At 52.1% G+C, this 23408-nt stretch overlaps 8 protein-coding genes across 8 annotated transcripts; 5 read left to right on the plus strand and 3 right to left on the minus strand.

Moving 5' to 3' along the window:
- Window positions 1-542: 542 nt before the first annotated feature.
- SAT2 (Short-chain dehydrogenase/reductase SAT2) lies at window positions 543-1684 on the plus strand (the record flags this gene model as incomplete). Its single annotated transcript, XM_036637951.1, has 2 exons — window positions 543-942; window positions 1020-1684. 2 exons carry the CDS (start codon window positions 543-545, stop codon window positions 1682-1684), a joined length of 1065 nt encoding a protein of 354 aa, XP_036496614.1.
- Window positions 1685-2245: 561 nt separating this feature from the next.
- MCH5-3 (Riboflavin transporter MCH5) lies at window positions 2246-3239 on the minus strand (the record flags this gene model as incomplete). Its single annotated transcript, XM_036637952.1, has 3 exons — window positions 2246-2249; window positions 2327-2723; window positions 2774-3239. 3 exons carry the CDS (start codon window positions 3237-3239, stop codon window positions 2246-2248), a joined length of 867 nt encoding a protein of 288 aa, XP_036496613.1.
- A 991-nt stretch (window positions 3240-4230) lies between these two features.
- BOA1-6 (Oxidoreductase BOA1) lies at window positions 4231-5325 on the plus strand (the record flags this gene model as incomplete). The annotated part of the gene is made up of 4 exons (XM_036637953.1): window positions 4231-4320; window positions 4395-4621; window positions 4676-5022; window positions 5078-5325. The coding sequence occupies 4 exons, from the start codon at window positions 4231-4233 to the stop codon at window positions 5323-5325; spliced, it is 912 nt and encodes a 303-aa protein (XP_036496616.1).
- A 1221-nt stretch (window positions 5326-6546) lies between these two features.
- fmo1-7 (Thiol-specific monooxygenase) lies at window positions 6547-8190 on the minus strand (the record flags this gene model as incomplete). Its single annotated transcript, XM_036637954.1, has 4 exons — window positions 6547-6918; window positions 6969-7343; window positions 7403-7991; window positions 8054-8190. 4 exons carry the CDS (start codon window positions 8188-8190, stop codon window positions 6547-6549), a joined length of 1473 nt encoding a protein of 490 aa, XP_036496615.1.
- A 619-nt stretch (window positions 8191-8809) lies between these two features.
- On the minus strand, window positions 8810-10527 carry CGCS363_v006106 (General alpha-glucoside permease; the record flags this gene model as incomplete). The annotated part of the gene is made up of 5 exons (XM_036637955.1): window positions 8810-9190; window positions 9249-9495; window positions 9548-9858; window positions 9987-10384; window positions 10455-10527. 5 exons carry the CDS (start codon window positions 10525-10527, stop codon window positions 8810-8812), a joined length of 1410 nt encoding a protein of 469 aa, XP_036496618.1.
- Window positions 10528-11196: 669 nt separating this feature from the next.
- CGCS363_v006107 (uncharacterized protein) lies at window positions 11197-12752 on the plus strand (the record flags this gene model as incomplete). Its single annotated transcript, XM_036637956.1, has 2 exons — window positions 11197-12537; window positions 12591-12752. 2 exons carry the CDS (start codon window positions 11197-11199, stop codon window positions 12750-12752), a joined length of 1503 nt encoding a protein of 500 aa, XP_036496617.1.
- Window positions 12753-13022: 270 nt separating this feature from the next.
- CGCS363_v006108 (Non-reducing end alpha-L-arabinofuranosidase BoGH43A) lies at window positions 13023-14684 on the plus strand (the record flags this gene model as incomplete). The annotated part of the gene is made up of 2 exons (XM_036637957.1): window positions 13023-13188; window positions 13252-14684. 2 exons carry the CDS (start codon window positions 13023-13025, stop codon window positions 14682-14684), a joined length of 1599 nt encoding a protein of 532 aa, XP_036496716.1.
- Window positions 14685-15027: 343 nt separating this feature from the next.
- ephB (Epoxide hydrolase B) lies at window positions 15028-16203 on the plus strand (the record flags this gene model as incomplete). The annotated part of the gene is made up of 1 exon (XM_036637958.1): window positions 15028-16203. The coding sequence occupies one exon, from the start codon at window positions 15028-15030 to the stop codon at window positions 16201-16203; it is 1176 nt and encodes a 391-aa protein (XP_036496610.1).
- Window positions 16204-23408: the final 7205 nt, after the last annotated feature.

Below are 23408 nucleotides of genomic sequence, written 5' to 3' on the forward strand. Positions count from 1 at the left end.
ACCATAGCGATGCGAGCTCTCTTAGCTTATGTTCGATGAGGCTGAAATGTGTGAAGTGGAATATCGCAGATGGATCATCAGCGTCATAGAGGGAAAGACCGTCTTGGTAGCATCGCGCTAAAACTCGGGTTCGGGTTTTATGCATGTTACCCATGTTGCGTCCGAACGATTTACAAGCCACGTGAGAGGCGACTTCCGTCGAATCGGAGGGTCGAATTCCAGCCCGAGGGAAATGACGCTAACCTCCCGTCGTATTTCAGAGTCTTTGCGATTGGTCCTGATACCAAAAGTCCCTAACCAGCCGTGTTCCGCCTCTTGAAATGGCTAGGGCTTACTCTTGCATTCCATCGCATTGATCAGTGGCTTTTGACTGAGGCACGCTCTTCTAAGCATTTACAACAGTGACCTGCCGCTGCAATTGTACTACTTATAGAGGATGAGGGGGCTTCCCTTGGGCGTTACCTCTGAGGCAGATCCAGCCACATCCTCTCGATACGCGTCTCACCTCACCTGTAAAACTAAGACCTACCTCATCTGCCGCCATGGTCCATTTGGATACCGTCCACGCCATCAATCGCGAGTTGGTACAAAGCCAGAAGCTCGTCGCCGTCTTCACAGGCGGTACTGGAGGCATCGGACCTCTTAGCCTGAAGGCGCTAGCCACCGCCGTCGCGAAACACAATGGGCAGGGTCTGAGAGCCTACCTCGTTGGCCGTAACGCTGATGCCGCAGAGAAGATTATAAAAGAGTGTCGCGTCATTTACGAGGCAGGCGAATATCACTACATAAAAGTCGAGGATTTATCACTCGTTGAACAAGTAGACAAGGCCTGCGCGGAGATCATCTCCTGTGAAGAGCGCAATGCTTCAGCTATAGGCGAGACTGCGCGGATCGACTTCCTCTTGCTATCTCATGGAGGGACCATATTTCTGCCAAGACAAGGTACGATCCACCACGAATACCGCCGTTTATGATACGATTTAGTTAGGCTGACCTTCATTGCGTGTTTTCACTCTCAGACACTAAGGAGGGTCTAGACGGGACCATGGCCCGCTTCTACTACAGCCGCATCGCATTCATCACGTCGCTCATGCCTCTGGTCCTAAGGTCGTCGCTTCCAGCCGCCGTTGTATCTATCTACGCCGCAGGCATGGAAGGCAAGCTCTACCCCGATGACCTTTCACTGCGCGACCTGTCTCACTACAACTATTCGCAAGCGCGATCACACGCTTGCTACATGCACACTCTCGTTTTCGAGGAGTTGGCAAAGAGGCACCAGGGCAAGCTACGCTTTACCCATATCTATCCCGGGCTCGTTGTCCACGAGGGCATGGGTAACCCAACCAATCCCTGGTGGATACGCATCCTATTCACTAAGGTCCTGCCATTTCTCGGCGTGGACGTGGACCTGGAAGAGTCAGGGGCTCGGATGGTGTCGTTGGCATCGCCATCTTACTACCCGCCGCAACGTCTTGACAGCATTGGCGAGGTCAGCAGTTCTGCCATTGCTGGAACCGATGGACAACCTGGAAGTGGCTCGTATATGTTGACTTGGAATGGTGAGAGCTGTTATGCTGTGAAGAAATATGCTTCGGTGGACAAGGACGCGCTAAGGCAGAAGCTGTGGGATCATAGCAACGCCGTGCTGGAAGTTATCCGCGCTGGTAAGGTTTTCACGGAGTGAGGACATTCTAAAACATGTCCATGAGAAGTATGTACCTTCTGTAGATCAGTGACGGGGCAGGAGCCTAGGATGAGATGGAGGCTATGAACAAGGTTGCGGTATGTATTGTTTCTACATGAATGCTAGTACACTGCATTAAGTTTCCAACCAACTGCTAGCACTCTGGCTGCAATGTAACAGGCGAGGGATACAACATATGAAAACCCGGAAAACAAGATCAAAGCTGTCCATGCCGTCTCTTGGTTTTTGATTCCCAGCAGCAACCCACCAAGTGGAATGCCAAGAAGGGTTCCGAAGCTGGCGGACAGCATCGCTGTAGATAGGAACCGCCCGTAATCTCGAGAATCGCAGAGCTGTCCGATGCAAGCCGGAATGAGGCTCACGTTGCCTCCACTAGCGAAACCGAATATGAAGGTGAAGACAAGCAACGCTGGCCATGAGCTACCCGCCGGTAGCCAGATAGCGAAGACGGATATCGTGCACAGACCGACGGTGAGGACGATGGTGTTGAAACGTCCAATTTGATCGGCAACGAACCCAGGTAATGCTCTCCCAATGATACTACCTACGTTGATCAAAATGGGCAGTAAATAGTTTGAGCTTGCATCGCGCCCTTTACTCATGGAAAAAGAGATGATATACGTGAGCGGAATCAGAACCCCGTACTCCATGAAGAAAACACCTCCACAGCAAAAGGCGAACTTTGGTTCTCTGAAAAGCCGTATATCCGGCCAGATGGAATCGAACTTTTCGCTTGGTGGAAGACGTGTTCTCATCAAAAGATTTGTTGGTACTGCGAAGATGAGGTAAATCAGGCCAAGTAAGCGCATGCTCCATGCGAAACCGAATCTCGGCAGAGCAGCTTGCAATACAAAGGGGAATACGACGCCCCCGAATGAACCACCGGTTGCTGCGAGACCCATCGCAAGGCCTCTCCTGGTATTAAACCAGTGCCCAATGATGGCCAACGACGGAGTATTGAGAAGGGATGCACCAAGACCGGCCATGATGGAGAAAGTCAGGATGATCTGGTAATATTCTAACGGGAATCAGTCAGTGATCATTGAGTAGTGATTAGAATGCTCTTACCTGTGCAGAAGCTAAGAATCTCTAGACTGGCAATCATTACCAGACTCCCTGCCGCAACCAACCCTCGATGGCCGTACCTGTCAAAGGCTGGCCCGGCTAGAATTCCAAACAGGAACAAAACAAAGAGATATATCGAGAATATCCACCCTAACTGAGAAGGGTTGTATTCACTCAATTGGTTCTCGGAGAAATAGGATTCAAACACGGCTGCAGTATTGGGCAATCCGAATACAGACACCATGGCGCAGAAAGAACCCAGAACCACGCACCAGCCCTGCAATCCTCCTTCAGGATATGTAAGCGGTTCCTCAAGATCTTCTTGTGGCAGGCTTGGGTTCGTGTCTTCCCTAGAGGCCGGCACCGCTTCGTTCTTCATTTTGGCATCTTCGACACCTTTTCCGGATTCATCGCGGATGGAGGTTGATTGCGATGTAGTTGACTCTTGCAAGGCGATCTCCGATGTCATGTTGAAACCACTTGAAGCTGGTTTTCTGAAATGACGATTCGGTTAAAAAAAAAAAAAAGAGAGTCTTTCGATGCAAAGAAGTAACTAAAGTCACGGCCACGACATGTGATCACCATTTCAGTCGTAAATGATAATCTGGGGCCTGATGTCGATTGTCCGTGTCTTGAGACTTCACCGCTATGTTCTCGATGCCCGATGTTTTGAAATACTAATTGAGAGACGGCATTCATCATGAGCGCGGCAGAGAGGATGATCGGGATTCCAAATGTCCGGCTGGTTCTTTTTCCTTTTCGGGTCAAATTATTGTACCCCACTTTCGCGGAGTCTCCGCCAACTGAGGTGGTGACACATGCGTTGAAGCTAAAATATTCCGCGGTTCGGAGCCCCGAGCAAAGCCCGTACACATCAAGACTACTGATTCGATTCGATGCACTGTGACTTCGGTTTATTCTCATTCGCCGTTTTTTCCCTCTGCTTTGTGCGAGGTTGAGAGGGGTTTAAATGGACTAGAGTTGGGTTGTAGCGGGATGACGGTTAACGGTTACAGTTAGTGTCCGCAGCGTGTTGAGCCACACCAAGGTGGGCTGCTTAATTTCTCCAAAAGTGGAAATATACTGAACCTTTTGATTATAAATACTGCGAGAACCTGACGTAGAAGCAAAATTAATCGGCTGCGCAAGTACTGTCTCTGTGTCGATTGAATGTTTGGATCTTACTTTTCTTTTCTACCCTATTCTATGGTTTGGGTCTTACCTCTACCTACTAGGTACCTATTCCACATCGGGCAGTAGTACCAACTCAAGGTCACACACCGATTCAGTAGCAGCAGAAGTGCCCACTAAGCATCAACGGAATATGAATCGCGGGGTCGCAGCGCCTGCGTTATGGCAAATTCCTATATATGCAGCCAACTTCTTCGAGTGCCGATCTTTCAATTGATGATATCCCGAGTTCGTTTCACGAATTGACGCACACGAAACCAACACCCATCATGACTATCATTGCAGTTGCTGGTGGCACAGGACCAGTTGGGCGAACCATCGTCGACGGTCTGGTTCAACACGGCGGACACAAAGTGTTTGTGCTTTCAAGAGCGATGAGCAAAAGAAGCGCATTTGACTGTGTCGTGAGCACACACGCCAACATTTCTCACAGACTCGTCCGCCCCAAGATGGAGTCGAATACCTCGCGGTCAATTACCCGGACATTGAGGGAACCGCCAAGATTTTGGAGACCAACAAAATCGACACAGTCATTAGCGCTATGGGTGTAGTCACAGCAGAGATCAGCGTATCCCAGGTTCAGCTGGTTAAAGCCGCCGACAGATCAAGCACGACCAAGCGCTTCGTAGTCAGTGCTTATGACATGCTGCACAAGCGAGAGTACGTGGCCAAGCATCTGGATGGTAATACGTGCATGAAGCTAAGACTCAACAGGCATATTGAGGACAGCCCTCTTGCCAAGTTCGTCTTTGAGGCAATTGATGAGCTGGATCGCACCAATCTGGAGTATACTCGGGTAGTCAACGGGTTCTTCTTGGACTACTTCGGCATGCCGCACTGGAAGACGTACATGCACCCTTGGGTCAACATGGTGAATGTGGAGAAGAAGTGGGCTGTCATTCCCGGAGACGGCTCTGCAAAGGTCAACTTCATCGCCTCGCAGGACATGGCCAAGTTCATCGCTCGCCTGATGGACCTGGACAAGTGGGATAAAATCAGCAGCATTATCGCGGAGACGCGGTCGATATCCGAGATCCTTGAGATTTCCGAGAAAGCACGAGGTATGTCCGCTTCTAAGAACCGTCTGAACGCCTAGCAATACTGATTAACAACTAGGGGCGAAATTTCGTGTCGCTTATGATGACCTTGAGAAATTGAAGTCGGGCAAAATCTCGTTCATTTCAGACTTCCCGGACATAGGCCTGGGCGAAGAGGAGTCGGAAAAGCTGTTCGCAATTTTACACTATTATGCGGGGACTGAGCAGTTTCTCGTACCGAAGGAAACCAATATCAAGCCCAAGTTTCCGGACATCGTCACCAAGACGGCAGAGGAAGTCATTGAGGGATCATGGAAGGGCAAATGATAGTAACGGACATGTCAACATCACGTAGCAATTCTAGTTTTCAGCATTCACACTTTGACGGGAAATTCACTTTGGAAGCAAAGCCAATGAATCGAAGTAAAATTCATGAGTCAGCATAAGATTCTGAGAAGTATAAAAGTGACCATCATCACCCATTCTAAACAGTTGATCTCGCATGATAAAGTGCGGGTAGACTAGATCCTTCCTTCGTTGCCAGCTTCCCCAACGTACCGCAAAGCTAAAACCTGCTGGTTTCACCGACGAATTTGCTCAACCTTTCATGCTTTCAGTAAAACAAGACATGTTTTCAAGTGCGACAACTCTTTTTGACTTAGCTAGCTTCTCGGTCTGTTCGAGCCATTGTGCTTCACCTGCACTGAGCATATTTCAACTGGAGCTCTATGCAGCCTTTGAGGGACAAAACCAACGCAGGATAGAACCAAGACTGGCATGTTAAAGCTAAACAGCAGATTCTTCTTTCGGTACCCTACATAAGCAGAGTCCCCCCCGACATAATGTGTGTAATCTGGGCTACCTTATTCTAGATAAAGCAGCATACCTCCGCTCGGCGCATGCATCACCAATCTGTCTTTTACTGATCACAGCACCGCATACAGATATCTGCGTGACATCTCCCTATATCGGTTTCGTCATATCATGTGCCAAGACATTTTCTATACGTACGACTGTGGTCATCGGATACGCAATACTCCGACTGTGATTCGCTGCGAAAGGTGCGTTAAGTCTGGCTTCGATTGTTAGTATCGATCAACAGGCAAAGACGAGAAGTTACCAGGCGGCGCAGGGCTATGCCGCGACTGCCTGCAAAAGTGGGAGCAAGAGTCCCCAGGTGTCGTTGTAGACGTCGCCAAATCAACAGTTGAATCGATAAATGGGTTTTGGAAGAGGGCTGTAACGAGCTTGGGTGGTCTTGCGAAAAGTTTGATAAGGACCATTTCCAAGACAAAAGCGGGCACGGGAACTGACAGGGAGGATGAAGGAAGTCTCTGAAGTCCAAAGAATCAAGTATTTACAACGACCAATGCTTCAAAAGTGGCAAAGTTCAAGGCAAAACAAGGCAGAATCTACTCTAGCTTCACGATGATTAGAAACGTCAGCCACCACGGCTATCTCAATGGCAGAATCGGCTTATTCATCATCGTTTAATCCAATCTATCCCTATATTTTGCGCACCCAACCCTAGCTTCTCTTGGGCCACTGTCAGAGCCGGGCCCTGATTTTCTGGCCCTCAAGCTCATCTTCCGCCTTCTTTCGAGAGTCTTGCCAAGACTTGGTCTTAGCCGTTCCCATCGTAGCCCAAATATCTAACAGATTGTCGTCAAACGGCGGCAACACACGGCCAGTTGTGCCTGGTTCAGGATCGCCTGCAACTGATCTGAAGTACTCGAAGACTGTCTTGTAGTCCGGCGCGATGGTGTAGTATGCCTTGCCGCCTCCGAGCTCGGCAACGCGCTTTCGTTCCCATTCTTTCTGCTCTTCCTTCGATGGCAACGGATTTCCTCTACCAGCAAGAAGTCGAGCGACAGCGACAGCTTGCCATTCGAAAAGTCTGAACGTAAAGCCTCCACCACACTGTTTGACGTTAGCAACCCGGTCATGCGGGAGTAAAGAACGCCACTTACCATGCCGAGGAAAGCGAGCGTCGGGTCCTCAATATCCCACGTGTGGTAGTAAACACCCGGCAAGCGGCGGTCAGCTTGCACCACTCTCTCCTGCACTTTAGGCAGAAATGGGAAGCTGAATGTGTAGCCAGTGCCAAAGATTACATGATCGACATCCTCTGCTTTGGTGCCATCTTCGAACGTGATGGTCCCTGTCTTGGAGCAGAAGTGAACGATTTGCTTTTGAATCGAAATGTGAGGATGCGTGAAAGGTTCCCAGCCGAAGTGCGGAATTGGATCGCCTCGAAGAGAAGCGTAGACCGGGTGCTGCGCGACCGGAAGGACTTCGTGGAGAAGCTCGTGTGAGGAAACGGATCCTCCAACAACAATCACTTTCTGGCATCTTGTGAGCTAAACAACTCCCAGCGGGGCAGTAGAGTGGGTGAGTGGTGTACCTTGCCCTTGTATTTATCAGAGCCTCTGAAGTGCTTGCTGTGCACAATCCTTCCCGGGAATCTCTCATCGTACTCGGCGATTCCCTTGATGTCGGGTATCCAAGGAATGTTGTAATGGCCAGTTGCAACTACAATGGCATCAAATCTCTCTTGCCACCATTGATCCTTTCCTGGAAGCTCTTTCCGCAGGGTGAGAACCCACTCATCGCCCTTCTTCTCCGCAAGTTCGACTGTGGTACTGAGTTCGAGCAGCTTCTCGTGACCATTTCGCACAAAGATGTCTTCAACCCAGTCCCTGATTTGACCGCGACCCCGAAACGGAGCATCATCGCCGTACTTCTCTCGGATGCGATCAGTCAACGTCTCGGGGAAAGGCTCCGTGGTGAAGCTCATGATCTCGGGTGTGATGTTTGTATGCAGATGCTCATGCTGGGCTGTGTCTGAGAAGCGGATTTGGTGACTGTTGACGGCTTCTGACTTTTCGGTCTGCGCTGGAAGCTGCGTTGGGATGGCGACGGGGGCGTCAGCGTTTCCATCGAGGAGCTTGCGCAGGGATGGGATTGCTGCTGGTAGATGAGGGGTGTAGATCCTATGTTGTGTGAGTTAGACTTCCCATCCTGGGCTTGAAGTTCGTTCGTGGATTTGAGTTACCATGTGCCGCCCGGAACGGCCCGCCGATCAAAAACTCGGACGGTGTCAAAAGCTTGTTCCTTGACCAAGGCGTCGGTTGCGATGGCACCGCTCGGTCCGGCGCCAATCACAGCCACCCGGCGAATCTTCCCAGCCATGATGATCGACTTTGGTCCTTATTGAGCGATGTTGTTTTGCTTTACGCCACTTACACCTGCTCATGAGAGAGTGAAAGTTTGAAATGCCAGGGAAACTGGCTGAAAGTTGATTCACAGTTCAATCAACACCTCTTAAAGTCGCTGAAGAGGTCAGCGCACAATCATGCGCGCTTATCTGACCCAATGGTTTGTTGGTTGATTGCGCCACGGGTGTTAGAATTGCGTCTTCATGGAACACGAGCACGTCAGGTGGGTCGGAAGACTCCCCGTTTCCCCAACGGGAGCAACCCCATGTCGCGGAAGAGTGAACGCATCTTGACATCAAATAGGGTGTGAGCTTTTATGAAAAGTCTCCCCATTCCACGTAGAATCCTTTCCGGGGGTTCACCGTTGCGGCCGTCGGCGCCGATGTCGCCATTCCGGTGGGTTCCCGGGTGCCCCGGTCGGCAAATTGCGTGCGCAGCTGACTATCGGCCTCCGCTAAGAAGTATTGTGCGAGCCTTAACGAACCACTTCAGTTCAATTTGCGCGCAAAGACGAGACGATTCCGATTGGAATAAGTGCCGTACACTTAACTCGGCTTTGAGGGTCGCCACACCATTCTAGAGTATATCGGATATCAATCCTTGAGCACAACCGCGACCTTCTCTCCATCCTTGCCCTCCACCGTCTCCACTTCACACTTATAATCCTTGAACTGCCTCGCTGGTACGCCCTTCTGGAACATGTCTTCCAGCTCAAGGTAGCTGCGGCCCTTCATCTCAGGGAAGCAGAAAAACAGGTAGACGGAGCAGATCAAAGACGGGGCAAAGAAAACGAATGCTACCTTTCCACCCAGGTTTGCGTTGCTCGGATTTATCAGAAACGGGATAAGCTGGGTAACAAGACAGCCTGCCGAGGTGTTGCTCATGATCGTGATTGAGTAGGTCTTTTGACGCAGGCGGGGTGATGGTGTTTCGCCCCCCACAGCAAAAGCAACCGCGCCGATAGATAGTTGATACTGAGAAGAGAATGAGATGTTGAGCGTCAATTTTTGGCTAAAGTAGGAGGAGACTTACGAGGAAACCCCAAAGAGCCATAAAAGCCACGACTGCAGCAAGCGCCTGCTGGTTGTTCTCAATCACGCTTAAACCTCCGATCAGGAGCAACAGCGCTGACATCGAGATGATGCCCCAGACGATAAGAGGACGTCGGCCGGTGCGTTCCACGAGAAACCAGGAGCAGATGTTTCCGAGGAGCTGGATGCTGTAGCAGACTTGGGCGATGCCGATTGGGTTGCCTACACCGGCAATTGTGAAGAAGTAACTGTGTTTGCCAATCAGTACTGGGTGTCAAAGAAAGGAAGGAAGGAACTTACGGAAGGTAAGATGCCACAAAGTTACTGCCAGCGAGTTGTTGCGCGAGATAGACGACGACCACGATGGTGGTTCGGCGAAGATTAGGACCCTTGAAGCACTCGAGATAGGATGCACCTCTGTCGTTGAGCTCCTTCTCCTTCTCGAGTGTAGTCTCCATGATGGCCAGCGTTTCCTCGACATTGTGCTTCGGACCGTTAAACTTACGCAATGCCTTGGCGGCTTCTTCCCTTCTTCCCTTCATCAGGAGCCAGGTGGGTGACTCTGGCAGCAAAAGGCCTCCCAGGACGAGGACCAAAACGGGTGGCACCAACTGAGTGAAAACAGGCAGCCTCCATCCCCAGTCACTTTCGATGAAAGAACCACCGTATCCGACCAAAGCGCAAGACCATTGTCCGAGAACAATCATGGTGTTGATCAGGATGAGATCATGAGACACACGCCTCTGAGAGAGTCTGGGGCGATCTCTGCGACGTAGACCGGTCCGAGGGTGTGGCCCAGCCCGTAGCCGACGGTGCTGATGAGCTTTCCACCAAAGAGCATCATGATAGAGTTCGAGAAGCCTTGTACCATAATCCCGGCGATGCAGAGACCGCATCCAAGGAGTACGACAAGACGGCGGCCGATGATGTCGGAGATAAAACCGGTTGTGTACGCTGCTACGAAGACGCCGATTGTGGTTGAAGCGTTGAGGATCTGCTGATCATGGGTGCTGATTTCTTTCGCACCGGTGGCTGTCGTAACTCCAAATTTGTTCAAGAAGGAGGGAATCGCGAGGATGTTTCCGACCAAGGCGAGCTCGTAGCCGAAGTTGATTGGCAAGATGAAGATGAGGAGGCCTGTTTATGGAGACATGAGTGACTTAGGCCGTAGGAAACAAATACCGGCATGATCAAGGGTCGGACTTACACCATGATAGAACTCTCTTGTTTTTGGAGAGCTCTGCAAAGCCGGAGGTCGGCTTCTCCGTCGTGGTTGACATTGTGGTTGATCCTGTCGCGCTACTGCTGATGTGTAACACATGGAACAGTGAGAGTAAGGCAAGCAACTTCTGGTTGCTCCATCATGCAATAGAATGAAGGCCCTCCGCAACATACTTATAATTTACGCGGTCCAGATTTAGTCTGTACACAATGCTCCCCAACTTCTTAAGCCATCGAACCACATGTTTCCCCATGGGCAGACTCTGAAAGCCCCCACATCGCATGCTGCGATCCCCGCAAACCCACCGAATTGACTCACGTCATTGGCCGACACTATTTCTCCGCGGAGGATTGTCGATATCCCGTCGTTTCTGTCCGAGTCAGCTGCCCCTTAAAATACTTCCTTCAGCACACTTGCTCGGCGATTCGGAGAATTGAATTGACAATACACTACAACCCGAAATCCAGATTACTGCAGATGACAAAACGAGCGTGCGATGGGTGCAGACGGCGTAAGGTCAAGGTGAGTTGCTAGACTAGGTTGTTGTTTTTCTATGCGTTGCTGATTGGCATAGTGCGATGGGAAGGAGCCTCGGTGCTCGAATTGCTCCATGTCTTCTCTAGCATGCGAGTACACTGTCCCAGCAAAGAAAAGAGGCCCTCCGTTCAAAATACACAAAGACGCGAATGAGCGCCGAGCCCGAACTAGCAATGCTGTTCAGCAGACAATGGCCGAGGGCGCCTCGCCAGAAATTATCGACAGTTCACCTGACAACGACGCCGGTGCAGAAGTTATCTGCTTGAGTACACCCAGCGTTACAACCGAGATCAGAATCAGCCCCTTCCGCGAGGCGCAAGACGAGCTTCTCTCAGCGCTCGGAAAGGCGCTGCCATATGCGCCGTTGGAGCACGTTCTCTCCACCTGCATCGACCTCTACATGCAATGGGAGTTTCCCACAGGTCCGGTGATCTGCGAGCCAATAGTGCGTCAAGCCGTCCCCATCGTCGTCCCAATTCTCCGGGGCGAAACGGCGATTCCCAGCAGCTTGGTTGCCGGGCCCTCCACTTCGGACGTATCGACCATCCGTGCCTTTGCACTGTTGACAGGCATGTGCGCGTTTGTAACGTCCAGTTTGCCGAGTGACTTCTTCGCGCCAGGCAGCGCGTTGGCATGGCCTTTTCTCAGGACGTCACGCGAGGCTCTTCGGTTGTATCAGGACTATGACGTCGAGCATCCAGAAAGCAGTTCGGTGATTATCCGGTACTTCCACTCGAATGCGCTTCACGCGCTGGGAAAGACAAGGGTTTCGTGGCATGTTATGGGCGAAGCTCTGCGTCTTGTCCAGGAGATGCGTCTGTATGATGAGACGAGCTTTGCAGGACTCGAGTGGCCCGAGGCCCAGCTGAGGAGGAATGCGTTCTGGCACCTTTACATTGGTGACAAGTCTGCCTCTATCCTGCAGAAGGTGCCTATTTCTCTGCATCAGATGTGTCTGGATACGCCCATCACGACGATCTTCGACGAGAACATGGCATGCGGACTAATGGACTCGGCGCATAATTCAAGTAACGTCGCCTTCGAAGACCAACTACGCGTAGGCTTTTATCTCTGTTTCCGCCTCTGGTACACAGCGTCAGAAATGCTCATCGACCTGAACCTCCTGACTCGGCTCCAAAACAGAAGCAGCTCCGCCGCCACAACCTCCCCAGATACCACGACTCTGAGAAGCAGCATCATGCAGTCATACTTCGACTTCACGAGCATCCTGCATAACTGTCCACCTTGGATAAGAGACCCTTATTCCAGTCCAGATACGACATCGAACGAAGCCACCGTGCGATTTCGAAGTCGATCTTTTGCCACGCAGAGGGCAAACCTCTTTGTGACGCTACATGCATTGCGCCTTGTGCTTCTATGCCGGTTCGCCGATCGTGGGTTTGCCGAGATCCTCGGGCTTATCAACGATCCGACGATGTTGTCCCTCCGGAAAGTGGAGATTGCGAGTGACCTGGTAGAGATTGTCGCCGGATTGCCATTTGAAGCGCTGCAAGCTAATGGCGAACCATGCGTAAGTCCTTCTTAACGATAATTGAACCTTCACTTCCGCTGACACTCTACCAGGTCGAGAAACTCCGCCAAGTCGGCGTGGCCCTCCTCGAAATAATCCACAGCGTGACCAACGACGCAATCTCCGCCCGCGCCAAGTCCCTGTTTAGTACGCTTCTGGACGTCCTCGCGCGACTCAATTCCAGAGTCTCGGACGAGCTGAGCAATGACCGCTAGTTATGGCCAGGTACTCTTCAGGAAGCCTGGACTTGTCTTTCTCCGCGCCAAGTGGGTTCTGCTCCAACATCGGAGGTGGGCTGTCTGCGTGCATAATCCTCCGCGGAGAATTGGGCCCGCAACCCCCCATCTCGGTGTATCCCCACTACATGACGCGCGGGGTGGTTGCACTCGCGGTATAAGGTTGAGGTGCCGACGGGCGGCAGAGGCAAGATGGTTGAGGCAATGACCTGATTTAGCAAGCTTCGCAGCCGGAAGACATATCCCGCGATGGCAGAGACGAAGACATTCCGCAACCCCATCGTCCCCGGCTTCGCGCCCGATCCGTCCGTGGTCTTCGTCGACGGGGTGTTTTATCTTGCCACCTCGTCCTTTCACGTCTTCCCCGGGATCCCGATATATGCGTCGACGGATTTGCAAGAATGGAAACACATCGGTTTGTGCCATTCTCAGTATCTCAGGATGTCTCCCAGGGCCGTGACTAATAAGGAATTCAAAGGCAACGCGATCAACCGCAAAAAGCAGCTCAGCCTCGAGCGCGCCGAGACAGCCGTGATGCCCCTCGACACGGGCAACATCATGGTATCATCCGCAGGCCTATTCGCCCCCTCAATTCGACACCATGAGGGCAGGTTCTACATCATCTGCACCAACGCAACCCGCCGCGGCGGGGAATTTTGCCTGGAGAACTTCTACGTCAGCACCGCCGACATCTGGGCTGGCGAGTGGTCTGACCCGATCTACTTTCCCTTTCACGGCATCGACCCCAGTCTGTTCTTCGACGACGACGGGAGGGCGTACGTGCAGGGGTGCTGGATGATCGATCGCCTCAAGCAGCCGAGCTGCACGATCAAGCAATTTGAGATCGACATCAAGACGGGCGAGGCCCTTTCCGAGGTCAAGGAGATCTGGGGCGGGTTTGCGAGGTACGATACCGAGGGCCCGCATTTTTATAAGCGCGGGGAGTGGTACTATCTGCTGGTGGCTGAGGGCGGGACGTTTGAGCATCACATGTTGAGTATCGGGCGCTCGAAGAGTATTTGGGGCCCGTTTGAGTCGTGGGAGGGGAATCCGATCATGACTGCGGATGGGAAGGCGGAGTATGTGCAGAATGTAGGACACGGAGAGCTCTTTCGGGATGGGGAGGGGAAGTGGTGGGCTGCTGTGTTGGGGGTGAGGCATGAGGATGGGGCGCCGCCTTTGGGGAGGGAGACGTTTTTGACGGCGGTGGAGTGGCCGGAGGGAGGGTGGCCAAGTGTGCAGCAGCCGAGGATGGACTTCCAGCGCGAGGTGAAGGAATCGATTGGAGCGAGGAAAGATCTCCCGCCGTCGCCGAGGGACGTTGATCTGGTCTACATCTGGGATCCTGATTTCGACAAGTACGAGTTCAGCGGAGAGGGTGAGGGAAGAGTATTTCGCCTCCGGGCCAGCGGTTCCAGCATCTCATCGCCATCCGGCACAGCTACATTCATTGGAAAGCGGCAAAAGGAAATGGACGCGAGTGCCTCGGTCACATTGGACCTTTCGGCGACGAAGTCGGGAGACCCCGTCGTTGCAGGCCTGGCTCTGTACAAAGACGCGCTGCGTCATGCTTCTCTCGCCTATGATTTTGGGTCGTCGCGGCTAGTATTTGATGTCACAACCACATCGGAAGACAAGAAGCAGAGCGTCTCCCTGGCTGTTGGCTCGGGAGCAACTTCACTGAGCTTCCGGATTGAGACGTCGGCGAAGGAGTACACGTTCTTTTACCGGGAGGACGACGACAAGGATTGGAAGCAAGCGGGGTCGGCACGTGTAGCAGATCTGGTCGCAAGAGAGATGACGGGACCGATCTTTGGGTTGTTCGCCCATGCTTTGGGGGCCGAGGGTGTTGGAAAGGAGACAAGATTTTACAAATTCATTGTGGAAGGACAAAAGAGCTTGGTGTGGTAGATGGTAAGACCGAGGCACTTAGGCAAAGCCTGGAGATCAGGAATAAAGCATTTGTGGCGAGTCGACTCCTTTGAGATTAATTGTCTCTGCGCTCAGTTTCAAGTAAATATTTTGATGTAGAAAACAGATCATCGCGCATGAGGTTGACTTCAAGCCTCCTCATTCGTGGCTATGAAATGCCGAGGTTCATGACGTAATCATGCCAACGACCATTCACCCCTCCATAAGCAACATCCCCCTCCTTTCGTGAAGATATTTCTACGGTGTTTAGTTCACATTCGCCAGGATACTTCGTCAGACTCATCGTTGCTTCAGACTTGACGATACGGACTCGTTGACCAGGATGGATCCTGCCAAACTTCCGCCCTGGAACCTCCCAGAGGGCGTCACGTCTCGGTTCGTCGACACGTCTCCAAAGGGCCTCAAAGTGCATATTCTCGAATCAGTTCCTCGGAGCAATTCATCGGAATCCCAAGCCCCCCTAATGCTCCTACTTCATGGTTTCCCTAATCTGTCGTACGACTGGCGGTACATCTTGCCGCTGCTCGCGAACGCGGGCTATCACGCCGTAGCTCCGGACATGAGAGGCTTCGGAAGAACCCACAATTCCGACCTCAGCCCGATCGAAGAGGAGACCATTCGCCCTGTCTTCTCAGTTCACGACGTGGTGTCGCTTCTCGAGGGCTTACGCTACGATTCTATCCACACGATTGTCGGTCACGATCTCGGGGCCGTGCCGGCATCGCTCACGTCGATAATACGCAAGGACTTGGTCAAGTCGCTTGTTCTCATGGCGCACCCGTTCAAGGGCATTCCGGGTCCTTCCGCCAACGATGATAAGGCTGAAGGGGACCCGGATATTCAGGCATCTCTCGGGAAATTGGATCCTCCGAGAAAGCACTACAAGTACTACAACGCGTCGCCCGGTGCGGCTGACGAGTGGACGAATCCAACGGGCCAGCCTCTTCATGACTTCCTTAGGGGCTATTTCCATCTAAAGTCTGCGGACTGGGCTGGGAACAAGCCGCACCCTCTGAAGTCATGGACGCCAGAAGAGCTGGCTGTTATGCCGCATTACTACGTTATGAGAGCAGACTTGTCGATGCGCGGAAACGTCGACTTGGACATGGCAAAAGAGTCACCGGATGTTCTCGAGAAGCTTCCAGACACACCTTGGCTTACTGATGCAGACCTTCGCGTATACTCGGAGGAGTTTGGCCGGACAAAGTTTGATGGCGCTTTACAATGGTACAGGGCCATCATCGACCCCAAGCAGGCGGAGGACCTTCTCCCTTTTGCAGGGGCAAAGATAGCTGTGCCGACAAAGTATGTCTCTGGCAGTGCTGATTGGGGGACATATCAAGTTCCGGGTTCCCTTGAGGCCATGGAGAATGGAACAAGCGTCGAGCCGAATTTATGGCGGGGGGCAGTACACATTGAGGGCGCGGGGCATTGGGTGAATATGGAACTGCCAGACAGGTGTGCTGAGGAGATATTGGTTCTGGCGAAATCTGTTTGATACTGCCGCTGGTCCAAAGGGGTTTGGTCATTCGGGTTTGTGCGCGCAACGGCCTACCTGGACGGGTTGTCAGCAATGTAGAGGCCGATAGTGCTTAGGTAACCGAAATCCCTTCTTTTGACGTTCCGCATCGTGAGACGTGGGTGATTCGCAGCTTGGTGTTGATACGCAGTCGTGATTCAGTCAGTCTAGACTCTGACCAAGTCCAATGCTGTTTGCGTAGTTCGTATTTCCCACACGGGCGAGCTTTCAGGACTCACTCAAGTAGTCATTTAATAGGTTCTGTTCATCTTATTGCATATTGTGAAGCTCGACGCGTTAACACGCGTGGAGCTTGAGGGTCGTTGCTGGCGAGGAAGGAGCGATGTCGGTCAACCACCTGCCACCTTCCCTCGCTCCTTCCGCAACGGCAGCGAAGGTCGAACCTTCCTTTCGGAGATGCCTCCATTACAAATTTTCTCTCCTGCCTCTTGCGACGCGGAAAGTCCTCCGCCAGCCACCCTTCCACGCCTTTCTCCGACTCCTGCCCTCTCTTCTACGTCTTCCCCCTTCCGCCTCGCCGACGCTGCAAATTTCTTCTCTTCGCAACCACAAAAAACCCCATTCCCCATCAACTGTCACCTCAATACTTGGCTTCCGATTTGTACTATCGTATCACACAGTTGTCTGCATTTTATCGTTTTACTTGCTTCTATTCGCACCGCGCAATCTCGCGATCTCACCCCTAGCCATCACAATGTACGACCAGGCAGAGCTTGACGTCCAATGGGCCATCGCCAGAGGCCTCCCCCCTGACCAACGAAAAGCTGCTGAAGGCATTATTCGTCTGGCAGAGATGATGAACGCGGAGGAGCGCCACGAGGCTGAGGCCGAACGTCGTGCCGGCGAGGACGCCGTCGCCACCCAAGATGCGAACGAACCTCTCGAGCAGATGACCGACGAGGCCCCCCGCGCCGTCACCAACGACGATGATGTCGCATCCCATAGCACAGCTTCTGCAGAGACCGCCATTGATGTCTCTGGTGGCCAGAACACTGGTTTTGCGAACGCCATCACCGATAACGACGATCTCACCGCCGGAGGCTTCGTCAACGACACCTTCGACATCGACGCCTTCACCAACAACACCTTTGCGGATTTCAACGCAAACTTCGAGAACTTCGTTGCTGCTGCGGACGAACCTGACGAGCAGACCTCCAATGGTGCTGCCGAGGTAACTCGTATCGTCGACACTACAGAGCAGGACAGCGAGACCGCCTCTGAGCAGTTAAGCGTGCCTTCGGAGGTTATCTCCCCTGCGACCGCGCAAAGTAAGTGGAAGACTTCTGTCCATTGTTTCCCGCACAGCTGACACGCCAGCAGCTACGCCACCGGCTCCGTCCGACAGCCCGGTCATGTTAGATGCTGCGAAGCCTGTTACTGCTCCTGCCACTCAACTTCACGACCGAGAATATCCCTGGCAGAACACGACAGGCATCTGGCCGCCTCGGACTCCATCTGGATTGTTGGGTATGTTTTCACTCCTCTTCAATGCTAAACCACAAGCTAATTATTCGTAGCCCTGAGCCCCCGTCTGCCTCCGCCTCAAGCTGTCTTCCACGGTGCATCTTCCCACACAGAGCGTCTGCCGCCTCGCTTCCAACCCGTGACAGCCGCAACAACTCCCATTGTCGCCAGAACATCAGTTGGAGAGTATCAAAGACCACACAGACCACTTCCTCAGCGAACATCAAGCCAACCAGCCGTTCATCCCACTTTCAATCAGTTCTCAGGAAGAATGACCACGATGAACAACGCGTCCGCCAGTATGCCCGCCACGATAATTCCCAACAGCGTGCCCTTCAATATGGCTACTACCACTTTGAGTGGCATGCCGAACACACAACAGTGGATGAATGGCCGTGCGGTCAACACTATTCAGACAGGCCATGCACCTCCAGGCCTCAACACCTTCAACGATGCGTCCTACATGGCACAATATGGCACTCGACCGGCAGCTTTGCTTTCCCAAGGACAGACTCAACAGACTCAACTTTCAACTGGTGGGTTCGAGCAGTCGCCAATTTCGATCACGCTGTTCCAGTGTCAGATGCTGCAGCGCCAGTTGGAACAACAGCAAATGCAGTTAGAGGCAATGATTAGTGTGCAGCAGAACAACATACAGAACATGCAGAACAACATGCAGCCCGCTGCTCTGGCAAGCATGACGCCAACTACGCACACTCATAACCACCGCCGAAAGCGAGCATCAGCAACGACTCAGGAATCCTCCACTGGCATTACTCAACCGCCAGCGAAGAGAGCGAGGACCCAGCGGCCACCGCTGGAGTCAAACACGTCTGCTGGAAGTAGCATTCCCCGAACCATGAGCGCACCTCAGCCTGGCAACCGCAGCGCGGTTTACTCGGCCCCAGATTCAGTGTCATTTGTTCCCCACTAGGTCGCGGAGCAGTCTGCAGCATATCTTTGGTGGCAGCGTCAAGTATCCCAAAATGGTATTGATGTGTGCTTCTGATACCATCTGTGTAACATCATCCAGAGACTGGCCCTTGAAGGAGCCGACACTGCTTTCATCAGTTCTACGCACATTGCATCACTCTACTGGCTTTTCTTTTGTTCTTCTCGATGGGGGTATGGGGACTTGGGGTTCCTCAATGTTGTGGGACACACGTGGTATCCTTTCTTATGTTCTTTGTTTCCTTTCGACTTTGATAACCAATAGGCCTTTTTGGTCACTCCATAAATACACTCTATGCTAAAGAGACTCTTCTCCAATGAAGACTACTTGTGAATCACGCGTCCTCATCATAAGCACGACTGGACTTGCTGCCGATATCAATCCTAGTGGGTCAAGTCCGAGGTGAACACAGGTGAGTCACTGTGTATTCTTAGAGACCCCTTGGGCAGCTATGAGACGGACGAACATGATCGAACTGTCCTCACATCTAATTCGAACAATTTCATTCAATTTCACATTATGAGCGGTAAGTTCAACCCCAAACATACCTTAAGTGATCGAAATTTTGGAGCATGCAATCGCTCATGACCAAATGCCAAAAGCACTCGCATCCTCCCTCCCGTCCAACCTCCCCCCGCCCGTCGACGACGGCGCCTGCGACCATCTCCCCGGCCTCTCTATCCCCAGCATCCCACTCCCAACTGCCAGCGACCCGTCCACGAAGATCGACGTCTCCGCCCTCGCGGGACGCACCCTCATCTTCGTGTACCCCCGCTCCGCCGCCCCGGGCGAGGTCATCCCGCCCGAGTGGGACGCCATCCCGGGCGCGCGGGGGTGTACCCCGCAGGCGTGCTCGTACCGCGACAACGCGGCGCGGCTGGCGGGTGCGGGCGTGGCGCACCTTTTTGGCGTGTCGGCGCAGACGGCGGAGGTGCAGAGGGAGTTTCGGGAGCGGGAGCACTTGCCTTATGAGCTGTTGAGCGATGCGGGGCTGGAGATGGCGAGGGGGTTGGGGCTGCCGGTGTTTGAGTATGGGGGGGCGAGGCTGTTGAAGAGGGTTACGATGGCGGTTGAGGGCGGGAGGGTGGTGAGGGTTTGGTATCCTGTGTTTTCGGCTGATAGGAATGTTGAGGAGGTGTTGGTGTGGTTGGAGAAGGAGCGGCCGGTCTCAAGGCCACCGAATCTAAGTTGGCTTGAAAAGACAGGATATTTACTGTGGCTAGGTACGTTGACAGGATATTGAGAAGTGACTGAAATGAAGAAAAGGAAAACACTAGCCACCATGGCACAGTCGACCCACGTGTTCGTAAACTGAGGTTACACTTGGACAGCCTGATGCTTATTTCTTTCTCTTGCAGCGCTTTCTGCATAATTACGCCACAACCTCGCTTCCGAATCCTAGTCCTCCGAACGCCCACCCCTACCTAATCTTTATGGAAGTCATCCCACCCCCTTGTCCAGGTACCCAATCAACTTCCGTACCGCTTTGGAAAACACTACTCTCTCGGGGTTCTGGATGATTGAAGCGCCCAGATTTGAAGAAACATGCATGTAAGTAAGCACAGCGGGCGGGTCAGAAATCTAGCCTCCCCCTCAAAGCGGAAGAATGCCCGATGATCCCACACTGTGTGATACGGCTGCTACTACCATGAGATACGAGAGGCAAAGCAGCAAATTCAAATAGGAGGATTTAATCGGGCCCAGCCTGATGAGTGCTCCTGCACACTACCTATGTAACCACCTCCAAGCTTTTCTCTCGGTCGGCAGCCTTCTCTTCTTCCCTTTTTACTTTCTAGTCTTCGGGCAGCATTTGCATCATTGGAACTTATCTTCCTTACTGTGGATTTGCTACACATCTGGTAGTTCAACTTTGTTTATCTTAAAATGGAGCCTCTTAGGCCTCGTCGGCCTTCCTTGACAGAGGACATGCCCTATGCTCCGATCACCCATGACTTTCCCACTCAACACTTACCAGACCAACCACTGCATGTCCCGGACGATGTTTTTCCATGGGAAGGTCCTGAGGTGGCTGATAACTACGTTTTCTCCCCACCTGTTGACGAAGAGCATGAGAATCAAATACACGAGAATCCCGCATTCAAGGCCGCAGTCACGCCGCTTCATATTTTCATAGAGGAGCTCGAAGTCGACACCGATGATCTGCCAGATTTCCCGGGGGATTTATCATTGAAGGACATGATCAATATTCCATCTCCCACGGACAGAATGCGAACTCCTCTTCATCTTGCCGCCCAGCACAAATTCACTCGGGTCGCCAAAGGTTTGATTAATGCGGGCGCTGATGTGGATGTTTACGACTCCTTTCACATGCAACCGATTCACATCGCTTGTGAAACAGGCAATACTGATTTGCTCGAGATTCTCTTGGAACACGAAGCCCTCTGCAGTGGTTGCGATTTAGACGGATGGACCCCTCTTCATTTCGCGAGTTGGAAACAACCAGAGCCAGAGATGGCCCGGTTATTGCTGAAACACGACCGGACTTCTCTCAATAAACAAGACTCCAATGATGACTGGACTCCACTTCTCGCGGCTGTATACACTGGTAGCGCAAAGGTGGTCGACGTCCTGCTGGATGAAGGCGCAGATGTTTGTGTTCGGGACAGAGACTCTTGGACCCCATTGGTTTCAGCTTTCAAGCAGAATCATTTCGACATTCTGCAAAGTCTAATCGATCATCTTGCGAAGCCTGAGAGCGACGACGCGGCAAGACACGCGATCAACCTCCCAGATGACGAGGGGATGACCATTTTGATGTCGTTGTGTACTGCGTCAGAGTTCCCTCAAAAGACAGTCACTTGTATCGAGAAATTACTCAAGCTACGTCCAAATCCTGAAGTTGTGGATTATTCAGATCGGACAGTTCTAGATCACGCCGTTCTCCAGGCAACGACATCCGAAACTCCAGAATCACAGAAAGTCGCTCTGCAGATCATCAGCTGGGTACCTAAAACGTGCCTGCTGCAACGTAACAGAAGCGATAAAACGGCATTTGATGACGTGTTCGGTAAGGAACATCTACGTCCCCTGTGGGACGGTATGCTCCACCGTCTCAAGACCGACGACAAAGACGCCGGGAGACTCGACCTCCTTTGCTGGCTAGCCAAGACAGACGAGCGTCACCAAACCGCCCTAGATATCCTGGTAGCTATGGGTGATCGAGAGAAGATTCCGGAGTTTCTTCATCGGGATGACTGGAAACTTGTTCACTGGGCGATATACCATCGGCTTCCGCCTGTACTCTTGAGCTGTCCTCCTCTCAGCTCTCAGGATGATAAAAACCGAGGCAGAAGGATGATTGAACAACTGAGGGAAGCTGACTTGTCAAAGGAACGAGAAGCTCGTGCAAAGGATGAGTCGAAGGGCTCGGGAAAGGATGGCCACAGGCCTCGGACTGTGAAGACTGTCGCAGAAACTCAACATCGAATGCTTGATGCGATGGAGGATATCCTGGATTATATCTACGTCGAGAAAACCCAACGGACCAAAGCATCGTTGAAGGTTTCAGTTCCCTCTCCGGATGACACGCGTCTGATCAAATCTCTGCAAGACTTTTATGCGGCTGTTGTTGAAATTCGGCAAGACGACAATGAATTCAGTCGAGCTTCGAAGTTTCGAAAGGTAGAAGACATCATCTACGGCCATTCCAGACTCAGAACAATACGAAACACAGCCAAAGAGTTTCAAAATGTTACTATGAGACTGAGCAGAAAGGGTAGAGAGGGTGGGGATGATGGAACAGAAAGCTCTAGCTTCACTTGGGTTCATTTCCCAGCAACCAATGTAGGTTTTGTAAGGTGTGAAATGAGAAATCTCAAGAAGCTAACCAAATGTAGATGGTCTGGATGATGGTACGAAATCTTCAATTTTAGACCTCTGCGGGCATCTTTCTTTATCGAGAAAGCATCTGATGTTGACTAATATGTGGTACAGGATACTATGAAGAAAATACTCAATCCATCTCAATCTGATGAGTACTCGGAAGAAGACGATCGAATGTCCTCATTCTTCAAGGGCAGCTGGGCCCAGATTCCAGATGAAACATCGTCTTCACGCTTCATGCGGCCTCGATACGTCCCATTCAACGCCCCAACGAACAACGCATGCAGTGAAAATGGCTTAGGATTGGCTGGAGGATCTGATGGGGATGGGCGAAGTACATCCGCTAGTATTCAGAAGAATCTGGCTTCAGCACTTTACGTAAGAAATTTCGGTCTTTTTGAAAGTCTCAGCGGGCCTAACATCATGCGAAGATGCCTTTCTTAGTGACAGAGTACAATCAAGCGGGCTTGAATGCGATTGCGGCCGACAGCACATCAAGAATCACAGACTCCGGCATTGCTGCGCCGTCGTTGGCTATGGCCGGGGCCTCAACTTCGTCCAGCCAGACAGACAACTGGGCAGAGCCATCAGAGCGCCAAAATTTGTTCCGTGCGTACCAGAATTCGGTGATTCACAAGTCCCCCACACTAGACGAGCATTATTACCATTTCGCTACGGACGACGAGTCCGAGAAAGATCGACGCGATCGGAACAACAGCCAAGTATTCACGAAGTACCTCACAGAATACCAACATCGAGATGGGGTTGATAAAGCTAGGCCATGCAGAATACTTCGCGTCAGCCAGCTATGGGCATGGACAATTGGGGACGGTTAGTCGCAGGAGAACACCCAAGTTATCGTAGAGAATTCGCTGATCGCAACTAGAATGGCTGATCACAGCTA

Source organism: Colletotrichum siamense (genome assembly GCF_013390195.1).
Source record: "Colletotrichum siamense strain Cg363 chromosome Unknown KSG_Cg363_contig04, whole genome shotgun sequence".
Classification (NCBI taxonomy): domain Eukaryota; kingdom Fungi; phylum Ascomycota; class Sordariomycetes; order Glomerellales; family Glomerellaceae; genus Colletotrichum; species Colletotrichum siamense.